At 37.1% G+C, this 16015-nt stretch overlaps 1 protein-coding gene and 1 long non-coding RNA gene across 17 annotated transcripts in view; one reads left to right on the forward strand and one right to left on the reverse strand.

Annotated features, from left to right (window-relative positions):
* Nucleotides 1-16015, reverse strand: part of CFAP44 (cilia and flagella associated protein 44) — a 158535-nt gene that overhangs the window by 131395 nt on the left and 11125 nt on the right. For 11 of the 15 annotated variants that reach the window (XR_010155709.1, XR_010155710.1, XR_010155708.1 and 8 more), the window contains 4 exons: nucleotides 15907-16011; nucleotides 9535-9687; nucleotides 8472-8625; nucleotides 2366-2528 (listed from right to left, as the gene is read on the reverse strand). Coding sequence is in view for 9 of the 15 variants with exons in the window: in XM_009446166.5 (XP_009444441.3) it covers nucleotides 2366-2528; nucleotides 8472-8625; nucleotides 9535-9687; nucleotides 15907-16011 (575 nt within the window). In the remaining 6 variants the exon portion in view is untranslated. The remainder of the gene's footprint in view (nucleotides 1-2365; nucleotides 2529-8471; nucleotides 8626-9534; nucleotides 9688-15906; nucleotides 16012-16015) is intronic. The other 4 variants (XM_054680895.2, XM_009446168.5, XM_063807002.1 and 1 more) reach the window with 2 other exon arrangements.
* Nucleotides 1-16015, forward strand: part of LOC104005684 (uncharacterized) — a 35632-nt gene that overhangs the window by 13697 nt on the left and 5920 nt on the right. For both annotated transcript variants that reach the window (XR_008547064.2, XR_002943175.3), the window contains 3 exons: nucleotides 9905-9956; nucleotides 11241-11409; nucleotides 15925-16013. This is a non-coding gene — a long non-coding RNA (uncharacterized LOC104005684). The remainder of the gene's footprint in view (nucleotides 1-9904; nucleotides 9957-11240; nucleotides 11410-15924; nucleotides 16014-16015) is intronic.

The following is a 16015-nucleotide window of genomic DNA, read 5'->3' on the forward strand; positions in this document are numbered from 1 at the left end:
CAACCTTGTGAGCTTGGATACCATTATTATCTCCATCTTATTGATGAGTAAACTGAGGCACAGAGTTCAAGTAACTTGCCTGCAGTCACACAGTCTACAATGTGTTAAGTGTAAGAGATAGGATTCAAGCCAAGTATCAGAGTCAAGAAGCAAACGGGCCTAAGAAATAGTAGATCTCAAGGAGGTGGGGGACATGGATTAAGACCATATCTATCTAGATTCCCATTTGTAAAGAAATATGGTGTAGAACATATGGTCAAAGAAATCTGGATGAAGATTCATGCAAATCCTTTACCCTTCTAGGTCTTGTCTACAGTAAATTAAAAAGTTTCTGCCTCATATTGGAAACTGCTGTGGGGTTGAGTTTGGGAGTTTTATTTATTTAATTATTTATTGAGACACAATTTATTTATTTATTTATTTATTGAGACAATTTATTTATTGAGACTCTGTCACTCTGTCACTCTGTCACCCAGGCTGGAGTGCAGTGGCATGATCTCTGCTGTCTGCAACCTCTGCCTCCCAGGCTCAAGCAATTCTCATGCCTCAGCCTCCCAAGTAGCTGGGATTATAGGTGTGCACCACCACACCTGCTAATTTTTGTATTTTTAGTAGATACGGGGTTTTACCATGTTGGCCAGGCTTGTCTTGAACTCCTGGCCTCAAGTGATCCACCCACCTCAGCCTCCCAAAGTGCTGCGATTACAGGCAGGAGCCACCGTGCCAAGCCAGGAGTTTTATTTTTGGTGAAGACCTGGAATTAGTAAATCATTTACTTTACACTCAACATAGAGGTTCACCCTACCTTTTCCAGGTAGGGTGCCCAAACACTTTTCTCATAGGTTTCTCATAGCCTTGCTAAAGTATTTCTGAACCATAACTGGATAACTGTTTCAGAAAAGATGAGGTAACATGGACAGTGGAGGCAAGGCCTCTGTCACTACCCAGGCTTCAACAGCTCCAGCACACATGAAGAAAAGGCCTTGTGGACATAAAACTGCTCAACATCCAGGTGGATGAGGGTTAGGATTAGCTTTTGTTTTTTTTGTTTTTTGGGGTTTTTTTTTGAGACAGAGTCTTGCCCTGTCGCCCAGGCTGAAGTGCAACGGCATGATCTCAGTTCACTGCAACCTCCACTTCCCAGGTTCAAGTGGTTCTCTGCCTCAGGCTCCTGAGTAGCCGGGATTACAGGCGCGTGCCACCATGCCTGGCTAATTTTTTGTATCTTTAGTAGAGACAGGGTTTCACCATGTTGGCCAGGCTGGTCTTGATCTCCTGACCTCGTGATCCACCCGCCTCAGCCTCCCAAAGTGCTGGGATTACAGGCATGAGCCACCGTGCTTGGCCAGGATTAGCATGCTTGACCACACTACACCTCTGACTACTGTCCTCAAACCAAATTATTTTATAACAAAATATTAAAATAGAAATTTAAAAACTATTACTGCCATAAAGTAATAGATAAATATGTGATAATTAGATGTTTCTTGGTCCCCTGCAGATGGTGTGGACCTCAGGGCTCCTGAAACCTCATAGGCTCCGACTGACTTCCCTCCACAAAATCCACGACCCTTACGTTGGGCCCATGGCTATCTGCACACAGTTATTGCCACATTATCATGTACTTGTGTGTCTAGTTTTTTTGTTTTTCTTTTTACAAATATAGGTCTTGTCTCTTTAGATGGATTTTAAACTCTGAATTCATATAGGTCATGAGTTCTTCTTCATTTAAATTCCCCATTATATGTTCTGTGTAGTGTTGGATGCACAGTATTACATAATAAATTATTGCTGAACTTATTAATTAGTCTTATAACAAACTCTCCGAGGACATGGACTTTTATCATGTATACATACTATATATAGATAGATGATCAAGAAAGAAACAAACATGATAGTATCTTTCACTCCATATATCTCAACATATCCTGTTTCCATAGTCAATCTATGTCTACATCCTATGCGTGTGTCTCACATTTTCCTCACCTTCTCCATTCCCATGGCCATGTGCCTGCTTCAGTCTTCACATTAAGATTCTTTAAAATCTCCTCACTCATCTCCACTTCTAATCTAAATATGAAAAACTTGCACGACTACGGGGAAGTCACCTAACCTCTATAAGCCCATTTCCTTATCTCCAAAAAGACATAATAATATTATAATAGTGCACAGAGGTAGTGACAGTGAATGAGTGTCTGTAATAACTGAATTGAAAATGCCTTGGAATAAAGACAGCTGTGCATCTCATGTGAACCCACAATACTGTGCATGGTGTTGGCATCTAACAACCATGTTGGCTGGTCCACAGAACAAGCAAAAAGATAGGGTTTTTTGGGTTTTTTTTTCTAATTTATTGAAGGCATACCCCAATGACGCCAATTCCTTCACCACTGCTACTTCGCAGGTAGATCTGTTCCTTGGTTTTCAAATTCAGAAAGATCAGTTGGTTCCCAGCTATGTATATGGCGATACTGTCGTCCAGAAGTTGTAGGTTGGCTCGCTTTCTACAGTCATAACCAAAAGAATGTCTGAGGGAAAGTTGCTAAGGAAAAGAAGTGAAAAACAATACCATCCTAGGGATTGGAAAAGTGATGAAATAAATTTTTAAATCTACACTCTTAGATGAAGATGTGAGGTTGAAGTAGTTGAATTTTACCCTGAAACTCATGATTTTTCTACATATTACTAACAATTTTGTTTTTAAATTAGGTGAGAAAAAAAAAGGCCTGGGCAGGAAAACAATAAACAAATAAATAAATAAATCAGGTGACTATCCCCATACTCTGATTTGGTTACTATTTTAATTTTCCTGGGGAAATCCTGAGAGCCCATTAATTGTTTTTGCAAAAATAAATAAGGTAAAACCTATTTGGGTATCACAGGCAGCAAAACTGTCACCTAAATAATTTTATTTTCCTCTCTCCCACTAAAACTAAATCATACTGTATAACATGGGAGAAAGTCTGTATCTTCATCACCTTTGTATTCACAATGCCTGTTAAGTTTGTTGACTAACCACAGTAAAAATATTACGTAGGCCTTTTCCTTGATGTTGAAAGACAAGATGCTTAAAATTCTAACATGTTTGTAAAATTTCAACACACCATTTGATAACATGATTATAATAAATTCACATAAATATAAAATTTAATTCATATCAACAAATTATGAAAATTGATTTATAGCATATAAATATATATGTAATTAATAGACTAACATTTCTTTTCTGAGCTTATTAGTATATGTATTGGTGTGTAGGTAACTAGTGTGTGTGTATATGTATGTGTTTGTGTGTATGTATGCTATAGAGTAAAATTGTACTAATTCAAAATAGAGTGGGACCTAACTCAACTAAAGAGTTTCTGTACTGCAAAATAAACCATCAACAGATTAAACAGACAACCTACAGAATGGGAGAAAATATTCCCAAACTATGCATCTGACAAAGGGCTAATATCCAAAATCTATAAGGAACTTAAAGAAATCAACAAGAAAAAAATAACCCCACTAAAAAGCAGGCAGAGGACTTCAATAGACACTTTTCAAAAGAAGACATGCAAGCAACCAACAAACATGAAAAACGCTCCACATCACTAATCATCAGTGAGATGCAAATCAAAACCACAATGAGATACCATCTCACACCAGTCAGAATGGCTATCATTAAAAAGTCAAAAAATGAGAGATGTTGGTGAGGCTGCAGACAAAAGCGAATGCTTATATATACTATCAGTGAGAATGTAAATCAGTTCAGCCACTGTGGAAAGCAGTTTGAAGATTTCTGAAAGAACTAAAAATAGAACTACCATTCAACCTAGTAATCCAATTACTGGGGATATACCCAAAGGAAAATCATTGTACCAAAAAGACACATGCACTCATATGTTTATCACAGCACTATTTATAACAGCAAAGACATGGAATCAACCTAGATACCCATCAGTGGTGCACTGGATAAGGAAAATGTGGCATATATACACCATGAAATACTATACAGCTGTGAAAAGAATGAAATCATGTCCTTTGCATCAGCATGGATGCAGCAGGAGGCCATTATCCTAAGAAAATTAATGCAGAAACAGAAAACCAAATATTGCATGTTCTCACTTATAAGTGGGAGCTAAATCTTGAGTACACACAGACACAAAGACAGGAACGACAGACACTAGGGATTCCAAAGGGAGGGAGGGAGGGAGGGGGCAAGGCTGAAAAACTTCCTATTGGGTACTATGTTCACTATGTGGGTGATGAGATCAACAGAAGCCCTAACCTCGGTATCACACAATATATCCTTAAAACAAACCTGCATGTGTACCCTCTGAATCTAAAATAAATATATTTTTTTAAAAAAGAGGTATAAAAATCTAAGTTATATAAAACATCTTTTAAATGTATATTGTTAGTATGTTTAAGTCAAAATTAATATGCCCAAAATATAAATATAATAAGCAAGTTAAATGAGATCAATCTATGAAAAAAACTAGAGCTGACAAAAGAAGCATATCCTATAGTGTAGCTTAAGCAGATAGATTCTTTGTTCACAATAATTTGTTGCTGAACATCAGAGTTGAAGGATCATTGGAGGAATTTATATTTCTTGAGCCCTTGTTTAAAAACAAATTCTGATTTTAGAGAATTCCACTTATTCATAACTAAATAATAATTTTCAGAGAAAGAAATTATGGAAAGTTTTAACAAGAAGAAAATGTAGAATGTAAAAAGAGAAGATTTACATTAATGCAATTTAAATTGTGAAATATAAACAAATTATAACCAACCACAAGCAGCCAATCTCATTACCAAATGGTTAAACTGAAAGAGAGAGATAAAGCATTTCAGGGTACTAGATCTGTTCAAGAAAAAGAAATTTTATAAATTTAATAAAGACATAAATGCCTAAAATTAAATCTTGTATAGAAATGTGAATGAATACGTGATCCAAAGATGTAAATGAAGCTATTCAAGCCTCCTGGAGGAAGTTTTGCCCACCGTTTTTTTTTCTTTCCTTCAAACCACTGCTCTCACATCCCCTTCTTCCCCTCCTGTCTTTCCCTCTTCCCAGGTGGCAATATGATACCTCAGAAGGCTAAAGCATGTTAGTAGCTATGAGAATAGAAATTGGTTACCATCTCTTCACTACTTTAGATGAAAATTAGGAATTGGAGAAATTATCATTTATCTAATATTATTATCTTTAATTTTAGCAGGAAAACTCCCTTTTACATGCTGCTGCCCTGATAAAAGGCTCTTTCAAACCCAGAATGGATCAGATTGTAACTTCTCAAATTCTCCCCCTCTAAATTACAACTTACTGAAGGCAAAGACTGCTTCTCTCCATCTCTATTTCCCAGAATGCCTAACACACTGTCTTCAGCCTATTGGCTATTCAGGAAATGTTTGTTGAACTAATGAATTCATTAATTTGTGCATAACTGGAATCTGATCCTTCCTTTTTTTTTTTTTTTTTTTTTTTTTTTTGTGAGATGGGGTCTCACTTTGTCACCCAGCCTGGAGTGCAGTGGCATGAACATGGCTCCCTGCAGCCTCAACTTCCCAGGCTCAAGAGATTCTCCCACCTCAGCCCCCCAAGTAGCTGAGACTACAGGTGTGCACCACCACACCTGGCTAATTTTTGTATTTCTTGTAAAGACAGCATTTTGCCATGTTGCCCAGGCTGGTCTCGCACTCCTGAGCTCAAGTGATCTGGCTGCCTCCTGAGCTCAAGTGATCTGCCTGCCAAGCCTCCCAAGGTGCTAGGAGTACAGGCCTGAGCTGCTGCGCCTGGCCTGATCCTTTCCTTTTAATCCCAGAAGACAGTGGCAGACCCTTAGTAGAGTTCTGAAAATCTTAAAATGTGTTCTGATGTACCTTCAGCTCCCTTTGTCTTATCTCACCCTCTCTTCTGGCTTGCCTCTTCTTAAATTCCTGTCAAAGACCTAGAGCTTTCAATGTTTTCTCATGGCCATCTAGAAACTTCACTTTAAAATTGTTTAAACACTGTTAAGTTCTGTATAATCTCTTTTAAAATTATACCATGGTTTAAGTAATACTTTATAAATGGCACATTTCTTGCTATTAAAAGAAAACTTTAGCCAAATTAAATTTAACAGAGTTTAATTGAGCAAAGAACCATTCAAGAATTCGGCAGCCTTCTGAGCCAGAGTAGGCCCAGAGACTCCAGCACAGCCACCTGCAGGAAGATTTATGGACTGAAAAAGGAAAGTGACATACAGAAAACAAAAGTGAGGTACAGAAATAGCCGAATTGGTTACAGCTTGGCATCTGCCTTATTTTAACACAGTTTGAACAGTTGGCCACCTTTGACCAAAACTCAGTAACTGGCTCAAGAGTAGGCTAGAGTCTAACTCCCTTTAGGTTATAGTTCACCATGTACAGAGAAACCTGGAGGCTGAATTTAAAGTATGTAAGGAGGCAGCTTTAGGCTAAACTTGATTTAACATTGCTAAAATTTAGAAGACATAAATTTAAAAACTGAAGTAGAGGGCCAGGCACGGTGGCTCACACCTGTAATCCCAGCATTTTGGGAGGCCAAGGCGGGCAGATCACGAGGTCAGGAGTTCGAGACCAGCCTGGCCATTATGGTGAAACCCAATCTCTACTAAAAATACAAAAATTAGCTGGATGTGGTGGTGCATGCCTATAGTCCCAGCTACTCGGGAGGCTGAGGCAGGAGAATTGCTTGAACCCGGCAGGCGGAGGTTGCAGTAAGCAGAGATCGTGCCATTGCACTCCAGCCTGGATGACAGAGCGAGACTCCATCTCAAAACAAAACAGAACAAAACAAAAAAGCAAAAACTGAAGTAGAATCAATATAATATATTAATAATCATTAAAGGGTTAATTAAGAGTACTTAGGGAATACCTGATGGCTGACTTGTTCTTCCTAGAATTCCTCACAAGATATAGAGATTATATACGTCCATCTGCAGAGAGGAGAACTAAATCTAATGGGGGCCATCCCAGCAAGGCAGAATTTTATTCAAGGCCCAAAAAGCTCTCTAGTGAGCCGTCCAAAAGTGGGGTAAGCTACTTTGTGATTTTCCTGGTGTTGAAAATGTTTAAGAAAAGGCTATAGTTTATACAGCCACCCATCCAGCATGAATAGAGATAATTCATATATTGGAATAAAAGTTAAGGTTCTTCTGACTCTGATGTTTAGAATTTAGGCATATTTGTCTAATACAGACCCTCCCATCCTGGAGCAGTGAGAAGGCAGTGCACTGCCAAACCAACTCGGAGTTTCTTCAGAGTACATATTCCCAAGTCCCTCTCCACACAGAACTAGCACAGTAGGTCCCAGAAGGCATCAGAGCATTGTGTACTTTAGGAAAAACTTCCAGGGGACTCTAATATACCACCCCATCCCATTTGGGAAAAAAAGGCTAAAAGAAAGCAAACAGCATAACTTTTGTCAGAAACTTGTCCAAAGATAAGGAAAAAAAAAAAAGCCATGAAGAGAGAAAATTCCAGGTTACAAGATAAATCAGCATGAATTAATTTAGTTACACCTGGGATTTAACAACATGTTCTATTTTTATGTTTTTATGTAAAAAGCAAAACTGAGTCAGGGAGTACACCACCCTATCTCTGTAAGTATTCCTTATGTAAGAGGCCAGTTGGTGGATTAGGCCACGTGGTGATAAATACTAACTATCCAAAAGGGAAGCACAGTACATTGCCAGCTAAGGACCTCAATGAAAACTGTTTTCTAACTACCCGCATTGCAAACCTAACATCATAATGTGATGACAAACACAAAATCCCCTTGTCAATCATCCTGTTTCTACATATCTTAAAAGACCCTTATTCTCCAGACCAATTAAAACTTTATATTTTGTGCCCTGTTTCCTAAGAATTGTCTTCTCTGATAGCTCATCTGATATATAATGTGAAAGTACTAATGCCTTACAATGGACAGACACATAAGTGTTTCAAGAAGGGAAATTGATTATGTAACTTGACAGGCACTGACAAAAGTAAATGGGAAGAAGAAGCCTTCTGATTTCCTTCACTCAGATCTCATGAACTGCAGCCTTTCCACCTGTGCAAAGGACAGCCAGAAAAATATTTCTCTGTATGGTTATTTGGCATCAAACAAAAGCTTAGTTTAAATTAAGATCATGCATTTCTATCAAATCTCTAAGAATTCAAGCTTCTTAGAATTACCTAATATGGGTTGGCACACTTTTTTTTATAAAGGGAAGGTAGTAAATAGTTTTTGCCTTGTGAGCCAGATGGTCTCTGTCACAACTACTTATCCCTGTCCTTGTTGTGTGATGGCAGCCATAATAAACAAAATGTAAGCAAATGGATGTGGCTGTGTTGCAATAAAACTTGATTTACCAAAACAGGTGGGAAGGCACATTTGGGCTCCCTGGGCTATAGTTTGCTGACCTCTGACCTAAGAAATGAAAATCCCAAAATTATACATATTTAGCCAGGGTGGATACACAAGTGTGAGAAGATCCAGTGGTATGTTTGAATCCAGAGTCACAAAAGGCATCGAAGCAAGCTCCATATAATCATAGAAGAAGCTCTCTGATATTTTCTTCTTAACTTCCTCCTCTGCTTCTTCCACAGCTGGGGCAGGGGTTTGCTGAGGTACTAAAAAAATAAAATAATTTAAGAAGAGTGATATGGTTTGGCTGTGTCCCCACCCAAATCTCAACTTGAATTGTAGTTCCCATAATCTCCACATGTCATGGGAGAGACCTGGTAGGAGGTAATTGAATCACAGGGGCTGTTACCTCCATGCTGTTCTCATGATGGTGTATGAGTTCTCACAAGATCTGATGTTGTATAAGGGACATTTCCCTCCTTCACTCTGCACTTCTCCTTCCTGCCATTATGTGAAGAAGGACATGTTTGCTTCCCTTTCTGCCATAATTGTAAGTTTCCTGAGGCCTCCCCAGCCATGCAGAACTGTGAGTCAAGTAAACCTCTTTCCTTTATAAATTACCCAGTCTCAGGTATGTCTTTATTAGCAGCATGAGAACGGACTAATACAAAGAGTGTCTGGTGAATCCAAAATTGTATTTCCCAGAGACAGGAGGAATGTACACAGCCTGCAATACTCTAGCAGTAAGTACTACTACTGGCTGGAAGATAGGAAGCAGTCATCAGTGCACATGGAAGGAAGAGCCATTATGCCCACGTGCATCAGGTGTAAATGCTGAGTTCTGGTCGGTCATGGCGCAACAGTCTCCAAGGGGAACTCCCAATTACTTCCAAGGGAAAGTTGAACTCCCACTAATCTGTAGTGGAGCAGTTTTTATACCTTCTTAAAACCCAGAAGAATGAGTATCAGAGTACTCTATGTGATCCTCAGAAATAAAAACCACAAGTCTAGGGCTGCTAAAGTACCCTACCAAAATATGTACTTGTCCTTTTATCATTCCCACACATATGTACATCCTGCACATTTTTCTTTCTATGGATTTATAACTCTTCCATTTGTCTGGGCTTTGTCTCTAAAACAGTGACAATTACTGACAGAAAACTAATAATACCTACCTGTAGTGCTTTGCAAATCATCATACTGAAATGAACTCAAACTTCCTTCCAAACGTTCCTCATCTGAGTCTTCTTCTAAATATGATCCTTCCCCTTCGTTAAATGTTTCATCTGTGTCATCTTCTAAAAATGTGTTATCTTCTTGAACAGGAGCTATTAAAATTTGTTTTAATAACTTCTAAATTTTGATTAAACATTTTCTTATTTCTAAAGTAGCTAAAACTTCCAATTTGCTTGTGCTATAGATGTAATAAACCTAATACATACTCAAAAATTTCTAGAAGAATCATTTTATTTGGTCAGTCTTGTAACTTTACAAAATAAGAAAGCCTTTTCTGTTTGTTAATCTCCATTTTCACTTCATTTTCAGTCTATTTCCTATCATTAAATACTTACAAGAAGAAAAAGATAAAAAGAAAGAGGTTAGTATGCTGCTATCATAATTTCAACTAAATTCAATTTTACTAACTTTTATAGGGAACCTGTTATGTTAAAGACAAACAAGCCTTATTGTCTTTCTTTCTCTGAGTATGCTGATTTCTCTTGGAAGTGATATCCCAGGAATAAGTTGGAATATTGGCTTTAGGACAAGCTGGGAATGAGAACTGGTATAGGAGTAAAATGGCCCCAGGTATAAGCCAACATTCAGATCAAGTGCAAACATGAGGATGGTTAAAATATACAATGCCAAGCAGGATGGGTATACTTTCATATAGGGCTAGGTGAACTTTCAGAAGAATAAGGAAGAAATGGCAAATGTACTACTAGGTACCAGAGCTACATAGTAGATCTGAGATGAGGCTAAAAGATTAGGAACAAAGCCCAAGACTAATATGAGTAAGATAGAAAAGCTGGGCCAAGCCAATTAGTTGCGGAACAGGGCAGAGTTCCTTAGGATGCGTGTATTTGGATGGCAAGAAAGTAATCCTGGGTGCCTAAATAGGCCAAACAGATTCCCCAAGAGGGGGCCCTGGAGAACTACTCTCTAATAATACCTTAGCTCTTTCTTGTGACTGTAGCAACCAAAGACTATTTCCTCATTTCAAGATTAGGGCACTACAAGTGTAACACTCCTAAATGCTGGGTTCCCCAGGAAAGGAGTTAGAACTGGTAGATAAGGTGATCACAGATTAACAAATTGAGAGTGAATACAGATGAAGGAGAAGACGTAATAAAAAATAATGGGTATTCTGAGCCTGGAGAAGGGTTGTGCTACTGACGGAAAACTAGAGTTAGGGGAAGAAAACTAATTTGGCAGGAAGTAGGCACATTAAATCAAGCTGGCAAATCAACACACTTAGGCAACTTTGTGAAGGCTGGATATTTCTCTAATTTTTATAATCCTAAAATAGACAGATGGAAGACTTATGGTTTGAAGAATAAATCAGTATTTGCCTTTCTATTCTTGGAAATAATCTAAAATCAACATGGAGAATAAATACCAAAAACACAAACTCCATTTTTTTGTATAACTAGAAGCAGTTAAAACCTGAAATCACAAATGGATGGCAGGGCTGCTGGCAAAAGGGCTGGCAAAATTAGTGGAGACTGAACAAGGATGGGTGCAGGAGGAAGCAAAGGAAGGTGACCAAGGAGAAAGGAATGCCATAACTGTAGATATCAAAAATAACCTGCTGGGATTTTTGGTGTATGACCCACAATTTTATATACAAGTTTCTTCCATTTTTTTTGTTTGTTTCCTCCAGCCAATGGATGTAGGAAGCTTTGGGACCTCTCCTCTCCAGCTATTTGAGAGATACTGCTTCCCGCAAACAGTTTGCCTCTGTGATTCTTATTTACCTCTACCTTTTCCATGAGATTGAGAACACTATAAGAAAGCCTACAAATGCTATGGTTGCACATACAGAAAAATCCGTAAGAGCAACTTTATAAAAAATTTATAAGAACTAAATTATAATTTATTATAATTTTAAAAAGAGTTCAGCATGGTTACTGCATACAATAACAATATACAAATATTAATAGTAGGCATGTATACTTTGGCTATTATGAAGTAACTAGTACTAAGCTGCTTTCTTACTATGATTGTGGAATTACTTAGTTTTTCTTTAATTCTATTTTTGCTTTGTGTATTATGATGCTGTTACTAGGTGAATACACATTTATGATTATTATGTTTTCTTAATTGATCCTTTTATCTTTATGAATAAATTGATCCTTTTACCCTTATGTCACTGGTAGTACTCTTTGCCTTGAAGTCTATTTTATCTGGTATTAATATAGCCACTCCAGCCGTGTTATGCTTACTGTTTGCATGATGTATCTTTTTCTATCCATTTACTTTCAACCTATTTGTATCATTATGCTTAACACGTGTTTTCTATGAGCACCATATAGTTGGTTCTTGTTTTTTATTAGCCATGCTGATAATCTCTGCCTTTTTATATTAATGTTCAGTTAACTAATAATTAATGTAATTATTGATATGGTTAGATTTTAATAACATATGCTTGTGAAATTAACAAATAATATTTGATAAGTTATTTTGTTTTTCTCCTCCTACCTGTCCTTTTTCCCTCTTTTTCTCTTTCCATGTTTTCTTTTAGATTATTTACTCTTTAGAATTCTATTTAAATTTCTGTTGGCTTTTTAGCAATTCTGTGTTTTATTAGTGGTTGCTTCAGAGATTACAATATATAACAACTTTCCACAGTCTACTTAGAGTTACCATTTATTATAGTAACACGTATCTTTCAGCAATTGATAGAACAACTAGTCAAAAACTTAGTAAAGACATAGATGATCTGAACATCACTATCAACCATCCTGACCTGACATTTATAAAACACTTACACCTATCAATACAGGATACACATTCAAGCATACATGGGTCATTTACCAAGACAGATCACTTGCTGGGACATAAGACCAGTTTTAATACATTTAAATGGATTGAAATCATATAGAATAGATATGTTCTCTGAAAACAACAGAGGTAAGTTAGAAACCAATAATGATAAGATACCTTGAAAAAAAGTCCAATATTTGGAAATTAAATTACACAATAAAAATAATGCATGGGTCAAAGGGAAATCAACAAAGAAATTAGAAAAGTTTTCAAAGTAAAATTTATTAAAATACAACACATTAAAATTGAGATATAGCTAAAGCAGTCCTTGGAAGGAAATTTATAGCTTTCAATACATATGTAAGAAAAGAACAAAAGTCGAAAAAAATCAATGACCTAAAGTTCCACCTCAAGAAGCTGGAAAAATAAATGAAAAAAAAAAAAACAACAAAAAAAAGTAAATTAGCAAAGCCAAAATCTTAGTCTTTGAAAAGATCAACAACATTGATAAGCTCCTAGCTACACCAATGAAGAAATAAAAGAGAAACAACATAAATCTGCAACATCAAGAATGAAAACAGATCCTACAAAGTTATGTCAACAAATTTGACAATTGAGAAGAGAAGTGGGCAAATTGCATGAAAGATACGAACTTGCAAAACTTAGTAAAGAAGAAATAGAGAGCCCTCTATTTAAAAAATTGAATTCATGGTTAAAATTTTCCCACTCATCAAGAAAATTCCAGGCCCAGACAGCTTTACTGGTAAATTCTACCAAGCATTTAAGGAAGAAATAATACCAATTCTACACAAAATATTTTTGAAAATAGAAAAGAACAAAATACCTCCCAAAATTATTAAATAAGGTCTGCAATAATTTAGTCCTTTGATAAGCATCAGAAATCAATGCCTTAGTAACTAACAGTACTTCACCATCGTGAGAAATGATGGATGGTTTAGCTGGTACACTCGACCTAAATTTCTTAATAGAACTCAGAGATAGCAGAAACCTCTCGTTAAGTATGGGAAAAAGTCTACTCCAACTTCTCTGCTTGGGTGGAATACAAGGACTTTTATTCATTCTACATGAGAATCCCAGAGTAAAAACTTGCTGGATGTGCTAACAAGCCTGAGAGCAAAGCAAGGTTTCCAGGGGTGGGGGGAATGCAGCTATCAGGTATGAGGCTGAGCCAGGAGGAAGAGACCTCTTCATGCAGCAACAAGGTACAGGATGTTCAGAATGCCAGAAAATTATTTCACATTATCATTTGGGAGTCTAAGACGTATGATATGTGAACTAATTAATGAGCTGAGCACTGGGCCAGGTCACACTTGAAAAGGTCTGCGCCTAAGAGCATCTGACATAAGGAAGGCAGGTCCTGAAGGCAATGCTAGACAAAGGGTCATTATCATTAAATCCATCAAGGGAAAGTTGAGAGTAGCATCCAGGAAAACACTGCCGAGGACTGGAAACCAACACGCAGACAATCCTGTGTCAGAAATGTAGGGAGTACAGAAACATGAAAAAGGAAAAACAAGGGGGGAACAAACTAAAGTTTCTGAAGTAAGCGATATAATGATACTTTTTGGAAAGAACTCTAGTGGTGGTGTGGAGGGAGATCTGGACAGGAAGACTGAGGTAGAAATCCATGTTGCAAGAGTCTAAACCAGAGAAGACAAATGCCTAAAATAAAATATAATGTGGAGAAACTGTGGATTTACAAGACATGTCTGCGATAGATTAAAAGAATTTAATGCAAATTTTGCATGTGTATTGATTTTCCCAGGACCTGATCTTCTCTAGGTGAAGAGTCAAAATTAAATTTCTCAAATCATATTTAGGATTAGAACCTTAAACAGTCAAGATTCCACTAAGATACCTAACATCGTGATAGTCAGTCAGAAAGAGCCAGCCATCTTTGAAAAATCCTAGTTATAAAATTCCTCCTTTTTTCTTCCATTGCGGTCTATGAAGTCCTTCCACATGTTATGCAATTTAATTCCCAAGTGACTCATAATTGTTTTAATGGGTGAGAAAATTGAGGCTCAGAAAGATGTGGTAATGTTTCCAAGATCAAGCATCTCTAAATGGTAGATCCAGGACTCAAAACCAAAGTCCAGGTCTCTTTCCACTACATTGTATCAGAAAAGTCCATATAAGACTTAGTAGCTCTCACAGGAGAACTCTAGACCAGACGTGTGGATAGGTTATTATCAACTTGTGTGCCAGGAGCTGTGATAAATAAGTAAAACACAGACAGCTCTTAAGGAACTTAGAGCTTTGTAAGGGAGTTGAACAAGTAAACCATTTCTGTTCTATAAACCCAGATATGCACTATTTAAAAATTATTTTGCCCACTTTTTTGACTTTTAGAAAATTATTTTTAGTTTTGTTGAAGTACATGCCCATAACTTAAAAAGTCAAGTAATGCTAAAAGACTTGTCTTTTAAAATACTCAACTTTTCCCTGCTTAACAGCCTTCTCTATCTCTCCAGAAGAATCACTTTTAGCTTTTAATCTTTTTTCTTCTGATATTTACCTCCATATATCTAAACAATATGGATATACTGCTCTCTCTAGCTACTTTTAGACAGTGTTTATTATGGGAAGATGAAGAATGTTAAATCTCTATCACCACTTGCTATCTCTCCACCCTTGCAATATAATCAAAGCACAAGAAAACTATAGTGAAGTCCATGCTTACTGTTTTTAGTATACTGCCTTAATAACACTCATTCCTGAGTTAAGAATGTATTATTTTATTTCCTTCTTGAACAACTAACTCGCTTTTCTAAAACTAATACCTCATTTATTTTCACTTTTTAACTTTCTGGAATCTCCTGATAAATATTCCCACATCTTGTCATAGTTCTATAAATTCCACTCAGTTCAATTTTCTATATGCATCTATCAGATAATCTATTATTTAACATTTTTAACTTTCTTGGAGGTGAAAATTCTCCTTTCCTTGCTTCAGTATAATTGTTCTCTGCATGGCTGCCCAGGTGTCATCCTAGGCATTACCTTTACCTTATTTCTATTTTTGAATCTCCTATTTCCTGGACCATATGTAGTCCTTTTTCTTTGCTAACTCCATCATTTTTATGGAGCCCACCTTCCTACAGCTTTCTGGGAACAGGGAGTATAAGATCTATTTTGGCCCAGCATGGTGGCTCACGCCTGTAATCCCAGCACTTTGGGAGGCAGAGGCAGGTGGATCACCTGAGGTCAGGAGTTCGAGACCAGCCTGACCAATATGATGAAACCCCATCTCTACTAAAAATACAAAAATTGGCTGGGTGTGGTAGCAGGTGCCTGTAATCCCAGCTACTCAGGAGGCTGAGGCAGGAGAATCACTTGAACCCAGAAGACGGAGGTTATAGTAAGCCAAGATCGTACCATTGCACTATAGCCTGGGCAACAAGAGCAAAACTCCATCTCAAAAAAAAAAAAAAGATCTATTTTATAACATCCTGCTCTTTCCATTCTACTATAAAAATTAATTATTTAAATGTTTACCTAAGTTTAATACTTTTAAAAGTATACACATTATCTTTACTTACATCTTGATTCTGATTTAGAAGACCTCAGAGACTTCTTCCCATCACTCTTTGATGTAACTGATTTCTCCCCATCAGTATCCTGATCATCTGGTTCCTTCATTTCCTCTGT

This window comes from Pan troglodytes, chromosome 2, assembly GCF_028858775.2.
Source record: "Pan troglodytes isolate AG18354 chromosome 2, NHGRI_mPanTro3-v2.0_pri, whole genome shotgun sequence".
In the NCBI taxonomy this organism is placed as follows: Eukaryota; Metazoa; Chordata; class Mammalia; order Primates; family Hominidae; genus Pan; species Pan troglodytes.